This window comes from Prionailurus viverrinus, chromosome E1 (genome assembly GCF_022837055.1).
Source record: "Prionailurus viverrinus isolate Anna chromosome E1, UM_Priviv_1.0, whole genome shotgun sequence".
Lineage (NCBI taxonomy): Eukaryota > Metazoa > Chordata > Mammalia > Carnivora > Felidae > Prionailurus > Prionailurus viverrinus.
In genome coordinates, this window is record NC_062574.1 from 19,270,545 (window position 1) to 19,285,065 (window position 14,521).

Consider the following 14,521-nt stretch of genomic DNA (forward strand, 5'->3'; position numbering starts at 1 on the left):
ATTCATTTAACATACTCTTTTGTGAAATGCCCTGTCCTAGGATATATTACCCCAACCTTGTGAAAGGTGTAACAGATTGCCCTGCCAGGGAACAACTGTCCCATGGTAATCAACAATTTAGAAGCCCACTCGGTCTGTCTGTCTGTCTTTTTTTTTTTTCTTTTTTTACTGATTCCCATTTTATATTTTTATGAAGTTTTTAAATCTTGGTTCCAGTATAGGTAACATACAGTGTTCTATTCGTTTCAGGTGTACAGTATAGTGATTCAACAATTCTATACTTAGTGCTCATCACCATAAGAGTACAGTAGTTTGTCTTTATTTCTTAAAAAAAAATTTTTTTTATTCTTATGTATATTTTTAAGTTTGTTTATTTTGAGAGAGACAGCGTGAGCAGGGGAGAGGCAGAGAGAGAGGGAGACAGCACAGAGCCTGATGCAGGGCTTGAACTCACAAACTGTGAGATGATGACGTGAGCGCAAACCCAAGAGTCGAATGCTTAACCAACTGAGCCACCCAGGCGCCCCTAAAAAAAATATTTTTTTACGTTTATTCATTTTGAGAGGGACAGAGAGAGAGAGGGAGAGAGAATCTCAAGCACTGACAGTACGGAGCCCAGTGCAGGGCTAATACAGAATGCAAAGTCCTGACCTGAGCTGAAACCAAGAGTTGGGCGCTTAACCAACTGAGCCACCCTAGCACCCCTGTCTGTCTGTCTTTCTTTTTTTCTTTCTTCCTTTTTTTTTGGGGGGGGGGGGGTTGTTTATTTTTTAGAGAGTCAGTGCATGAGCGGGAGAAGGGCAGAGAAAGAGGGAAACACAGAATCCAAAACAGGCTCCAGGCTCCAAGCTGTCAGCACAGAGCCTGATAGGGGGCTTGAACCCATGAGCCGTGAGATCATGACCTGAACTGAAGTTTGACACTTAACTGACTGAGCCACCCAGGCGCCCCTTCATTTCTTCATTTCTTATACTCGTAATATCTGTCATGCTTATTTGAGAGTCAAAGTACTACATTTTCTGTTTTTAGTAACATAGTTGGCTATTCAGACTGAATTTTCTGCTGGAAACAAGAGTACTCAGCAAAGTATTTAATGGCATGGATGAACTGACAAGATAGAAATGATCAGGTTAGAACCCATGTGGATCAGTTTCTTGTCCCACCTCCCCACCCCTTTTTTTCCCATGCCACTGGCTTGTTGCCAGAACTCATTTATTCCTTCTGGATTTATGTTTGCTTCCTTGTAAACATTTAATTTGTTTCTCTGTCCACCATATTTCCTATAAATGGTTCCTAACAGCATTAACAAAATTGTTCATTCGTATCATCGTACAATAGTTTCAAATAATGCCCGTATTGCTAGAGACAGATTACACACTATTGAATAAAATTTAAGATTTCTTTGTAGTTCTTTTTGTTCTTAGAATATAATTCACTAAGGATGTATAGTCCATTCTGTTGTCTAATACAACTTGAAATAATGTTTTTTTCTCTGTTTATGTCACCAACTTTACATAAAGTTGGGTTTTTTGTTTCTATTAGTTAATAGTTTTTAGGGACTGCTTAAGTCAAAACAAGATATATTCAGAGAAATCTTGCTTCTGTGTCCCCTTCACCCTATTCTATTCTTCCTCCTATTGGTGGTGACTATTTGTATTAACTTTTGGTTTTATATTAACTGTCTGTCTTTTTTTTGCAAACATATTAAAATATGTATGTATTGTATGTTCTTATTCCCTTTGCTTGTATTAAGGGCTGTATACTAAATATGCTGTTATACATCTTATTCTTTTTTTCCTTAATATATCTTGAAGATCATTTCCCATCAGCAAATAGAGATCTTTCACATTCATTTCACAATGCTTAGTACTCTTTATGGGATTGTACTTACCATGGTTTATTCCAGCATCCCTATTATGAACATCTGTGTTGTTACCAGACTTTTGCTGTTACAGATAATGCCAGTGAATACCCTGGCACCTAAGTAACTTCATTTTTTGTCCGGTGAATCTTTGAAAAAGATTCCTAGAAGTAGGATTGCTTGGTGAAAAGGTAAATGCATTTGGAATTTGTCTGGATATCACCGCATTTTTCTGTGTAGTCCATACCATTCTGCAGCCCCCTCAACAGTGAATCACAGTGTCATTCTCTGTCACCTCACCATACACTTTGTTGTTGAACTGTTGGATTTATAGCAATCCGCTGGGATCAGTATCTCAGGGTAATTTTAAATACAGTGCTCTAATTTGAAGAAAGTTGTACATCTTTCTGTTTTCAGGAGCCATTAAAAGTTTTTCTTCTGTGACTGTCTTTTACATTTTGGACATTTTTTTCTATGTTGTTGTGGGTCCTTCCTTCCCCCCAAATAGAATTTTTTTTTTAATTCGGAAATATTAGCCCTTTGTCTTATGGTTGCAAATTTTTTCCAGTTTGCCTTTGACTTTATTACAGTGGAATTTGTTTTTTGTTTTTTGACAGTTAAAAGTTTTTTATATAATTGGATTTTCCTTTTCTTTTTATTGCTTCTGGAGTTTGAGTCTCAGCTGGGAAGATTTTTTTCTTCCAGGTTATAAAGCAATTCTCATATTCTATTACTTATATAATTTCATGTTTTATATTTATATCTCTGGTCTGTTTGGTGCTTATCCTAATGTATGGATCCAATTTTATCTTTTTCCAAATGTCTATCCAATTGTCCCCATATTTCTTCCACTGATTTGAGATTTGAGTCTATTTCTGGACTTTGCATTCCATTTGTCTAATCAGGTATAAGTATCACAGTGCATGATTATTATAATGTTTTAACCATAGGTGCCCAAATATTTTGCTACGTTACTTTTTGATTAGATCTAGGTAATAACAATTACAGCACACATCATTGTGTCCCCCACTGCCAACACCAAATGGAGTACATGTGTGATACATATATGTTGCAATGCATGACATAGGTGCTCTTTGGTCCTCTACTAGTGAAAAGAGTCCTGACCCAGGAGTCAGGGAACAAACTCAGCTTTTAGCACCGCTACTAAGCAAGTCACTACTCTTTCTGGCCTATTTTCTCATCAGTTAACAAATAAAAGGAGTTGAACTGGATGGTCTTCAGGGTTGTTTCTGAGTCTGGTTAGTGCTGATCTGGTAAGAGCACCACTGCCGTATGGTAGTTCAGTCTACGTTTTATCCCCCTGGGCCTTGTCCTTTTCCCATTTTCATGAAACAAAATTTTTCTTCCACTCTGGATCCTGGCTCTTCCATCTTTTTTGTAGGTTTTTCTTTGTTCCAGCACTTTCTTCTCTCCTGGATGTCTTTTATTAGCTTGCATTTCTTTCTGCTGATTAAGCAAGGATTGCCACTGTTTGGCTGCTCGGCTTCCACTGACCTCAGTGGGGAAAATTACATGCAGTAAATGGGAATCCTTTTTCCCCCTGGCAGAGAATTTTTTAAAAAAGACAACACCCAAAACTAGCTGCTGACAGTAAGACTGTTCTTCAGTTGTACAGAGAACAGAAGGAAGAAAGCTGCATGTAGGGTTTGAAGAAATCAGATGGGACTATGACCAGGTCATCGGCTCCTGGTTTATCCGTAAGAGTTGGTGTTTCCCTGTATTTCCCAGCACCCATCCTTCAAGAGATCAGGAAAAGAGGTAATGAGAAAGAAGAACAGAAGTGTGGAAAGAGCCTCTTGAGTATCCATCTTACATGTGAAATGAGAAGGGTTATGATGATTTAAAGCACATCAAAGTCTTGACCAAATATAAAAACATAGCTTATTTATCCTAAATAGAATTCAGGAAATTCATAGGAAATTCTTAAACTCCTGATTGCTGCTGAGTAGGATTAACCTTAAAAATGCTAAGTTTGAAAAACAACATGAAAGAAGCGTTTTCAAGTGGGAGACAAAGAACCAATGTAATATGGCAAGAGACATGCTTCAGGAATAAACGCCAGGAAAATAAGTCCAAGGAAGTGTTTCTGCAGATAAGGCTTTTTAATGGTCAGTAAGGGATGGTTTAAAAGATTTAAAGGGAAATATTGTATATAAAATTTCAGTGTCCAAAAAAGCCCGCTAGTTTTTTGTTTTTGTTTTTGTTTTTCTACTAACGTGGGAGCTTTGTTAGTTTCTTGAACACCAGTGCTACAAATAAGTACTGTATTTTGTTCTGAAAAACCCCACAGTTATGAGGAGTTCTTCACGGTTAAACTACTGACAAGACCACCACATTTTATTCTGAGTGATGGCTAGGGTAAGGAAGAAGACCACATGCTTGTTGGGCAAAGAAACACTTTTGTGGGCACAGGCCGGCACCCCCACAAGCCTAGCCCAGGAACGCTCACCGCCTGGACTCTGACAAAGATTAGGTCCACCCCTACTCTGGTAACTCAGTTTCATCACTTGTCAGGTAATGGAGAAAAGACGAAATTCTGCATAGGAAAGGTGGTTTAAGAGTTTATATGTATAGTGTCAGAAAGTGTCCATTTAAGGAAAGTTGAGAATCATCCGTATTTGATGTAGTCTGTTTTTCTTGGAAAAATCATTCAAATTTGGAATGGAGCCATAGAAGTGTGGTTTTGTGTGTGTGGTTTTATTTTTTGTTTTCCTTTATAAGATTTCATTTTGTTTGGGTGCTAGAGCCATAGAACGAAGAAATTTTTACAGATGCTTAGTTTTAGGGGCGCCTGGGTGGCTCAGTCGGTTAAGTGTCCAGCTCTTGATTTCTACTCAGGTTATGATCTCACAGTTTGTGAGTTCAAGCCCTGCATCAGGCTCTGTGCTGACAGTGTGGAGCCTCCTTGGGATTCTGTCTCCCTGCTGCTGTCTCTGCCCCTACCCTGCTTGAATTCTCTCTTTCTCAAAATAAATAAATAAACTCAAAACAAATAAAATTTTAAAAAAGGATGTTAGCTTAAAAAACTGTGCTCCCCCAATGTCTGCAGTTTATGGTGCATGCTTATATTTTTTTCAGAGTAAACATCCCCAATCCAACCCCCACCCCCACAATTTGATGTTTTAACATACTTGCTTTACTATTTCCAGTGAGAGCTAAAAGGAAATTTTTGTATTCTCAAACATGCATTTTAGTTTCTCATCCCCACAAACTTGGAATATGTATTTAATACTTGAGGTGTTAATTTAAAATTTGGAGTTTCAGAGCACCCTGCTGGCTCAGTCAGCAGAGCATGCGATTCTTAATCTTGGGGTTATAGGTTTGAGCCCCACATTGTGTGTGGAGATTAATTAAAATCAATCTTAAAGGGGCGCCTGGGTGGCTCAGTCAGTTAAGCGTCCGACTCTCAATTTCAGCTCAGGCCATGATCTCACAGCTCGTGAGTTCGAGCCCCGCGTCAGGCTCTGTGCTGTGACAACCTGCTTCCAATTCCGTGTCTCCCTCTCTCTGTCTGCCCCTTTCCTGCTCGCGTTCTGTCTCTCAGAAAGAAATAACATTTAAAAAAATTTTTTAATTAAAAACTTTAAATAAAATTTGGAGTTTTGTTTAAAACTTGGAGTATGTATTTAATTTCTCATCCCCTCCCTCCCCATCTCAAACTTTGAAATGGAAAAACAAAGTGTTGTTTATTCAATGTAACTTTACACACAGCTATTCAGGAAAAAAGTATATATCCATTAGATGATATGAACTATATGTAGAGTGCTTATTTCCAAAGTGGCTAAGTTACTGACATACATACCATCCACATAGGTAAAATGTTCTCTACATTAAAGTTAGGTACAATAGCTAGTAAATAGATCACTGTTATGTCATTTTTTAAAAATAAGTTCCAGCCATGCACATGGGCTTTAGCAGATTTCAGGTAGTTCCTGAATAAAAATCAAAATTGGCTACCAGTTGCCTTTTAATATATTTCATCACATGAAGAGAAAAAAAAGATGGAGTTCTGTAGGAAGGATGGAAAATCAGCTAAAAAGCAAATTACAGTATTTATAACAGTTCTTCAGGTGGGGGTGGCAAGGATTCACTGTGGTCTTGACCAGAGTCAGGAGGAATAGAGAATTCCTGACCCTGGATCTCATTGTGGGAATCTTCCTGGTTTTTCATGAAATCTTCTGGTGCCGGGGGCAAGTGAAATGAGTCGGGAGGAGGTGGAAATGATTGTTCAAACTCAGAATTGTAACCTTCACAGACTTGATTGAGACAGTCCAGAGATGGTGGGAGATTGGTGGACTCATTTGGAAGAGGAGATATAATTGTCATTGTGGGTTTGTCAGATTGGTTACTCTCCTGTCCTTCCAAATCAAGAAGTGGGGAAGGTGGTGGATAATCTGCATCATCTGAAGAAGAAATAGCAGTGCCGATCGTTGATCCCCCAGCACTCTCCTCTGACGTACCATTTACCTGATCTTTTATTTTCTCTGTTTTGGCGTTGTTGGAATCTCCAATGTGTTCACTTGATTCAAACAACTTAATTTCTAAGTCATCTGCTATGAGTGTGTTTTTGCTTGGTTTCCAGGGCATAAGTGAAACAATTGATGTCCTTTTCACGGGTGCTTCATTTTCTCTAAAGTTATCCAAACAGATGTCGGGGGTTTCACCATCAGCAAATGGAGACCTACCTGCCCAATTCTGATCATTTGAAACTGGTTTTCTCAAGCATTTCCATAGCACAATCATGATTATAGCTACAAACATAGACGTCAGAATTACACCCACTAATGTGGCAGCTGTCAAATTAGAATTGGTTTCCCGTGGGATATTTGTGTTACTGGTAGTTTCTAGGATGAATCCTGGAGTCACCCTCTGTGAACTTTTGACACTTGGGGTTGGTGGTATAGATGGATTATGAACAGTTGGTAGTATTGGTTTTCCAGAAGACGTGTGGATAGATGATGGTTGTTGAGTGGAAGTGTAGAGAAATGGCGGCAGTTGTTTGGTAGAAGTATGGGCAGATGGTGGTAGTTGTCCGGCAGAGGTAAGCACAGGGAGTACTGTTTGTCGGGAGGAGGCGTTGGCCGTTGGTATTGGTGGTTGTCTGGTGATGTTAGAGGCAGGTGGTTGCCCAGCAGAAGTGTGCGCTGCCGGTTTTTCAGAAGGAGCATAGGCCCCTGGTATTGATTGTCCACCAGCAACTTTGGCAGTTGATATTGGTTGTGCAGAAGAAACATGGTTGAATTCTGTTGGTTGACTCCAAGGATTCCCTGTTGTGTTTTGAGAATTAGCTGAGACGTTGAGCCTTGATGATATAAATACAGGAGACTCTGTTGTAATTTCTTCTGTCGTTAAGAGAAATGTATCACTGAGGTGTCCACAAAACAAACTTAAGATGAAATATTTGGGATCCATTTCAGAATGTTTCCTTTTTATCAGTGGTTTTATAATGAAAGAAAGAAAGACAGGTGTTATTTGGTGTCTGGCACAAAGTAGGTAGGTATTTGAGAAGTATTTATCGTTTCTAATTTAGACTTCATACATACACTGCAGTGTAAATACTCTTGAATACATCCTAAACTTAACCATAAAACACGTGGACCTCAGAGGCAAACGTCTCTCTTCGTTCTTTCATAAGATCTGTACTTGGCCCTGCTACCCCTTTAGCTTCATTACCTCATAATCCTTCATTTCACAGTCCTACTTCTTAAACACATAGGCTCTGTGTGCTGGTTCCATATGCTCTCTACTTTTCTCTTCCTTGCGACTAGAAATATACCAGTCCTGTTGCTTTGAAGGACACCGATAATCATCTATTACCTAATCCAACAGTCTTTTTCTTTCCTCCCTCTCTGAACCACTTTTGACACTATTGACTGTGCCTTCACTACTATTCAAGTAGCTCTTTGTGATAGTCTTCCTTTCATGTTAATCTCACTAGCTCCTGTTTTTCTCTTCTTAAATATGGGTACTTGGTATTCAGTCCTCACTCTTACCAGCTTTTCTCTGATCCTGAATCTATAAAATTTCAGCTCTCGCCTATATGCCATAACTCCCAAACCTGCACGTCCAGCCTAAATCTCCTTAATTCCGATTGCTTTCCGTGACTTCTTGGTGGACATCTCCATGTATATATCCTACTGCCAGCAAATTTAACATACTCAGATCAATCCATCTTCATCATCTTTATGTCAAAACTGACTCCTCTCTTCTCTATTTTCATTAATGGTATTGCCTTTGGTAAGTTTTTCATGCACAGAGTCTACTGTGTTCGTAGGCTCTGCAGCATCCTCAGAGTCTAGCACTATGTCATTAGGACATATGTCATTAGGAGCTCATACTCTTAAAGGAGTCCACTCAACTCAGAATCCTAAGTGATCTCTGAATCTGAGACCGTTCTGTCCAGTTGGTTAGTGTTGTCTTGCCGATGCTCTCATTTATTTATCGATGAACACTATCTTTGTGTCAGGCCTGTTCTAGGTTTGAGAGACACCCCCCCCCCACACACACACCCAAAATACAGTTTCTAGTGGTGGAAACAAGTAATAATTGTAATAATTGAATAAGTTTTCTCATAAATGTATGCAAGAGAAGCACAGAGGAACTAACATAGCCTGGGAGGTCTTCAGGCAGGGTTTCTCAGAGAAGTAAAACTTGAACTGAATTTTGAAAGGTCTGTAAGAACGAACTAAGCAAATAAAATATTCCAGTCAAGGAAACAACATATGGACACGGGTAGAGAAGGCACATGTGTAAGTTTGGCAGGCAGGGCTTTTTGTGGGATGTGGTAGATGGTAAAACTTGAAGAGTTAAGTTCCAGGTCTACTTCCAGCATGTAACTCTCCATCTAACTATGAGAACTAGTCATTTCATCTCTCCTGCTCTCAGTTGCCTTATTTCTAAAGTGAGGAGTTACACTAAGACGGTGTTCAACACTAGGTGTGATATACCTGTTTTGTACATCATTAAACACAATGATAACTATTTGGTTGTTTCTTAACATTAGGGAAAGGAACATCTCAGGGTGTTAGATCCTGGTATATATGATTAGAAACTATATGTAGATTAGAAAGGGGTGTCTGGATGGCTCAGTTGGTTAAACGGCCGACTTCAGCTCAGGTCACGATCTCATGGCTCGAAGGCTCGTGAGTTCAAGCCCCACATCGGGCTTTGTGCCGACCGCTTAGAGCCTGGAGCCTGCTTCGGATTCTGTGTCTCCCTTCTCTCTGCCCCTTCCCCCATTCACACTCTGTCTCTCTCTCAAAAATAAACATTTTAAGAAATCATTAAAAAAAAAAAAAGAGTTTGCCCAGTGTTATGTCACTATTAGTGACAGAATGGCATTTGTACCCAGGACCATCTGATTCACAAGCATATGCTCTTTCTACTCGTCTAAACCACCTCAGGGTTTACATTTTGGCTCCTTTACAGCAAAGAGCCATGTATGTTAGGAGCTTAGTAAATACCTAACCTGTACTGGCTTCATGGCTCCTTTCCTTTTCAATTTTTCACTATCTATGAATACTTCTGCCAGAATGTAAGCAGAGAAGATGAAATCAAAGTTATTAAATTATGCTCTGTATCCATTTTGCAAAAGGCTTAATAGGGAAAGAAATGGAAACTTTTGGCATAAATATGGGGATCTGAATCATCTCTAGATGGTTATCCATGCACAGTTCCCACTTGCTGTTCTTAAGAGCGTCAACCCCTCAACAAGTTATTCTTCAGAGTTTCACTTTAGTTTTTTAAAAAATGCCATCCAAAGCAATGGAAAATATAGGCCATAAATTGGCTTCGGCCAAAAATGTTTCCTCTTTTGTGACTTCGCTTAAAATTTGTAAAAAACCCACATGGTTCCTCTTTTCAGTTAGCTGAAAAAGGCGTTAGAGAAGGAAAGACCTCAAACAGAAACATAATTATAAACCTATTTTAATTTGTAAGATCAATTTTGATAGGTTCATAGCTTCTTTGGTCTTCCTGTGGTCAATAGGAAGACCATAAAACTTTTGAGTATATGAGATTTTTTGCTTCTCATTTAAGGGTTCCAGCAATATCAAAACCAAATTCTATTTTTTACCTATCTTATCTCTTTTTCCCACTCTTCAGTTAGCTGTCTACCCTCCTAGCATCTGCTACATCAGAGTGTTAGAATCTGTTAGAATTCTGCAGCAAATCAACAGCCCAGAAAAGAAAGAGCAGGATTTAAAAGAGGAATAAATAGGGGGCCTAATGGTGAAGAAACTGACTTTTTCTAACTCAGAGAAGTGAGGCAGTTGTTACGACCACTGCAGAAAGAAAGTTCTTTAACATACGTAGTTTTTTAAATATATAAACCATGTGTACCTGAAGTACCAACATTGCTTCTGTAGGGAGAGAGGCAGAAAGAAAGAACCATATGGGGCAGGGGAGTAAAAAGAAGATATCAGATATGATGAAATGAAAAAGGAGTGCAAAGAAATAAAAAAAAATAATAACACCAAGGAGAAAAATAAAGCAAAAATTAAAGGAAGCAGCAAACATATGGAAAAGGAGAAGGTCAATGGACTAGAGAAATTATTGAAAAGTTAATGAAAAGCTAAAGAAAAAGTAGTGGTTATGTAAACTCGCAAGAAATTAGGGTATTTGATTAAGGTGGGGAAAATTAGAAAGAAGTTGGGAGAGAAGATTGAAGTAGATGAAAGGCCCACGAAGTGCTGTGCTCTGTCACTAGCCTGTATCTGCGGACACAAGGAAGCAACCAAGGGCGGCCTTCCCAAATGGAGGACTTGACTCACCTGTCTTCTCAGACTCCCTTGTCTTTCATTTCAGGCTCTCCTATCTGTTCTAAGTATCCTGAAGACACTTGAAATTTTTTCCTGGCACTGTTCACAAGCATGCCTGCTCATTATTCTAAAGAACCCATGCACGTAGCAAAGCATGTTTCTAAAAATCCCTTAGTCTGCTGCTCAAGCACATCCCGAATCTGTCCACCTTTGTATGCCAGTATCTTGCTCATTATTATAGGCTGACAACTTTGAGGTCAGAAATCTGTGATTTGGGTCCGTTGCTTTTCCTGAATATTTTAAAACGTTTTAAAAGAGGAAGGAAAACGACAGCTATATTTTAACTAACTGTACAGGAAGTTACAGTGAAGTAGGAGTCCTCATATATTAGCCATGTTCTCATAAATATAATGGCATAAGGATATAAAGAGTATAGTTAGGGGCGCCTGGGTGGCTCAGTTGGTTAAGTGTCTGACTCCTGATTTCAGCTCAGGTCATGCATGATCTCACGGTTCATGAGATTGAGCCCCACGTTGGGCTCTGTGCTGACAGTGCAGAGCCTGCTTGGAATTCTCTCCCTCTCTCTCTGCCCCTCCCTTGCTCGTGTGTGTGTGTGTGTGTGTGTGTGTGTGTGTGAATAAATAAACTTTAGAAAAGAAAGTACAGTTAAAATTGATTCTGTTAAGTTGCATATGATAAGAAATAGGTCATTGTCATTTTTTAAAAATTTTTTTAATGTTTTTTTTTTTTTTTTTAATTTTGGAGACAGAGAGTATGAGCAGGAGAGGGGCAGAGAGAGGGGGAGACAGAGAATCTGAAGCAGGCTCCAGGTGCTGAGCTGTCAGCACGGAGCCCGACATGGGGCTTGAACTCACGGAGTGTGAGATCATGACCTGAGCTGAAGTCGGACGCTCAACTGACTGAGCCACCCAGGCGCCCCAGGTCATTGTCATTTAAAGAGAATCATGGAGATTGGAGAACATATTCTAGGGAAAAAGTCAAGTATAGGTATAATAATACCTGAATTATTATGGCTTTGATATTATTACTGCTTTGAGGTAATAAGTTACAAGATAGATTAAAATTTATTATTAGTGTATCTCCTGCTGGTTGTTATTAAATCATAAAAGGAAGAAAACACCAATTCTTTGTCTTGAGGAAGAGTGGCAAAAGAGATTAACCTTGAACTATAATAGGAAGTATTTGGTGACTTTTATCGATAATAATAGCTATCATTTACTGAGTACCCATTAAATGTTAGGTACTACCCTATTTTAATGAGCAAGGTAGTGTTCCCTTCATCTTATAGATAAAGAAACTGAGGCACAGAGATGTGGGGTAACTTGCCAGAGTGTCACAGCTGTAAATAGAGGCACTGTTAAAGAAATACCAGTTGTGTACCAGAGCCGTTTCCCTCTGTTCCCAGTCACTAGATATGCTGCAGTGTCTTTCATAGTAAAATTACGAAGCAGGAATGTTTTATGAAGGAAGGAGACGTGGGATCTCTGAGAACAGATATGTAAATAACTTTTGGAGGCTGTCTTGAGTAAATGGTAGGGAAAAAACTAGAAAACCATTCAGTCCTCTGATTCTATGAAAACAGTTGTGGGATTTTGAATGGTTAGCCTATAAGCTATCATATTTGAGGTAACTTCTAAAGATTGGACATCAGATTTATATTTAACAAATTTGAACTTTTTCAGAATTTATAATTTCCTTCCAAGTAGAGTTATATAGGAATTCGTTGAAAAACACAAGTACTGTTAAACTCACAAGTACCATCGAACTGACCCTTTGAAAATATAGACAAATCTTGTCTTAAAAAAAAAAAAAAGAGATAAAAATCTTTATTTTCTAACTTATGTAATAATTACTTAGAAAAAATCCAAAGTGGACTTCTATAAGGGAGAGTCATAAATATTTATGAAATGTTGAAATAGAGTATCACCCATTATGAATTTATTCTGTGATATTACAAGTCTATGTAAACTAAACTTTGCAATTTTTGTTTTGGAGGGTATTTACTTTGTAACTGCCCAGTTTACTCACAGAATAGGCATGTTTTATGCATGGTAGCAATTTTCTATTATTTATCCTGTGAGTGTTTTTTTCCTATATCTAATACTGGTTACTAAAGGCTCAGATGATAACGTGTGGCATAAATACGTAGATGATATGAATACATGTACACACATTTTGTCATAACAGTTTTGTCTTAGTGAGCTTTAAAAATGAGCCATAATGTTTTCCTTTAACTTAAATATAAAATTCTTACTTATTACTTAAATATAAATATACAATTATTAAGTATCAAATTTTTACTTAAAATTCCATTTGTGTAAAAATTAAAGCATATGTAATAATGATAATTGAGTATCTCATCTAATCTCCTTTGCTTTCTTTTTAAATTAAGTGAAGGTGAAGATGACCGTTTTTACCGTGGAAACTAAAGAGGATAAAAAAATAATTTAAATCTATGGATTATGTTACATGTAGGAACATCTTATAAGAAGCAAGTTAGAATTTTTCACAGTTGGTATTTGGGGCTTGTAAAGTCACTCATATCCCATGGATTCTAGTTTTACTTCTAACCCTTAGCTTTATCCACTATGTTTATAGTTTATATCTTTTAATTACAGAACTAAGGCTAACTAACCATTGTGATTGAATAAACTTAAAAGGGCTTATATTATACAAACCTAACTGAACATTTTTCTCCAAGGCAAGCTCAACACTGAATTTTTTTAATACCATGCAATAAATTACAAAACCGTTATAGACATCTTTAGACTAGCAGAGTTTATGTTTAAAACACTAACACCATTTTAGTTTTAAAAATAAACTTTATATATAACAAAGATCAAACCAGATTGCCTGTGTGAAAATTTTCTTACCTCAGCTGTTAACTTCTTTTTGCAGAATGCTAAGTTCTTGTTCTAACTGGACATTTTGGTGATTTGGCTAAGGACGCAAAAGGGGGTGGTTCAATTCAGATTAAAAATGGTCCTGTAGCAAACTGAAATGGTTTCTGTAGAAGAAGAGGAAGTTGATGGATAGTTGGTTCAGGAAGTGCAATAAGCCACAAAATGACTAAGAAAGGCACTACTTTAAGAGAACTTATTTTGAAACACGATTTGCAGCTCTATGATTTGAATGCTTTTAATTTATATTGGTAAGTAAACATTTGAGACTCTCTAGTAATGTGATTATATAATTTAAATATTTTGAATAGAACTTTAGAGGCAACTCACACAGTCTAAGGAAAAACTACCTGTTGGGTTATTACCCACAGTGAGATTTCTTTTCATAAGAGGCAAATGGTGTGTTCTGTTTACTTGATCACCTTTTGCAAGTTGCTGTACTTCTGAGTCATCATTTCCTTCTCCGGAGGAATATGTCACTTACTGAGCTGTTGTGAAGATTAAATAAGCTAACGTGTATAAATGCCTCGCACACAGTAGGTAGCCAGTGAATGTTAAGCTTCTTTCCTCCTACATAATTTAGACAAAGCCCGGGTAAACTTACAGTCAATTTTTTTTTTTTTTTTTTGGACCAAATACGTAATGATGCACAACTCTTTGATTATCCACAAAACAGGTACTTCTCAGTAGAAGGTAAAATAAATTGGGAATCATTATTTAAATAAATTAACCAAGCAAAATATATTGAAAAGAGAATGCGTCAGTCTGAATAAAAATTTTCTTTGGACAGGTCACCTTGTAACCTCTTTCCTCATCCAAAACAGGGAGATCATAATTCCTAACTTGTAAATCTGGTCCAGGATTAAATGTAAGGTGCCTAGGATAGCACCTGTTACAGTAGATACATTACGTTTTAACCCATGCCCTGCTTTTCCCTGGTCGCTGCAGAGGATCCCAGA

General features: G+C 37.9%; 2 protein-coding genes across 8 annotated transcripts in view; one reads left to right on the plus strand and one right to left on the minus strand.

The window, feature by feature from the left end:
- Positions 1-14,521, plus strand: part of NF1 (neurofibromin 1) — a 248,199-nt gene that overhangs the window by 180,215 nt on the left and 53,463 nt on the right. The window lies entirely within an intron of this gene.
- Positions 5,550-13,669, minus strand: EVI2B (ecotropic viral integration site 2B). The gene is made up of 2 exons (XM_047831818.1): positions 13,536-13,669; positions 5,550-7,307 (listed from the first exon to the last, which is right to left on the minus strand). Exon 2 carries the CDS (start codon positions 7,292-7,294, stop codon positions 5,936-5,938), a length of 1,359 nt encoding a protein of 452 aa, XP_047687774.1. The 5' UTR covers positions 7,295-7,307; positions 13,536-13,669; the 3' UTR covers positions 5,550-5,935.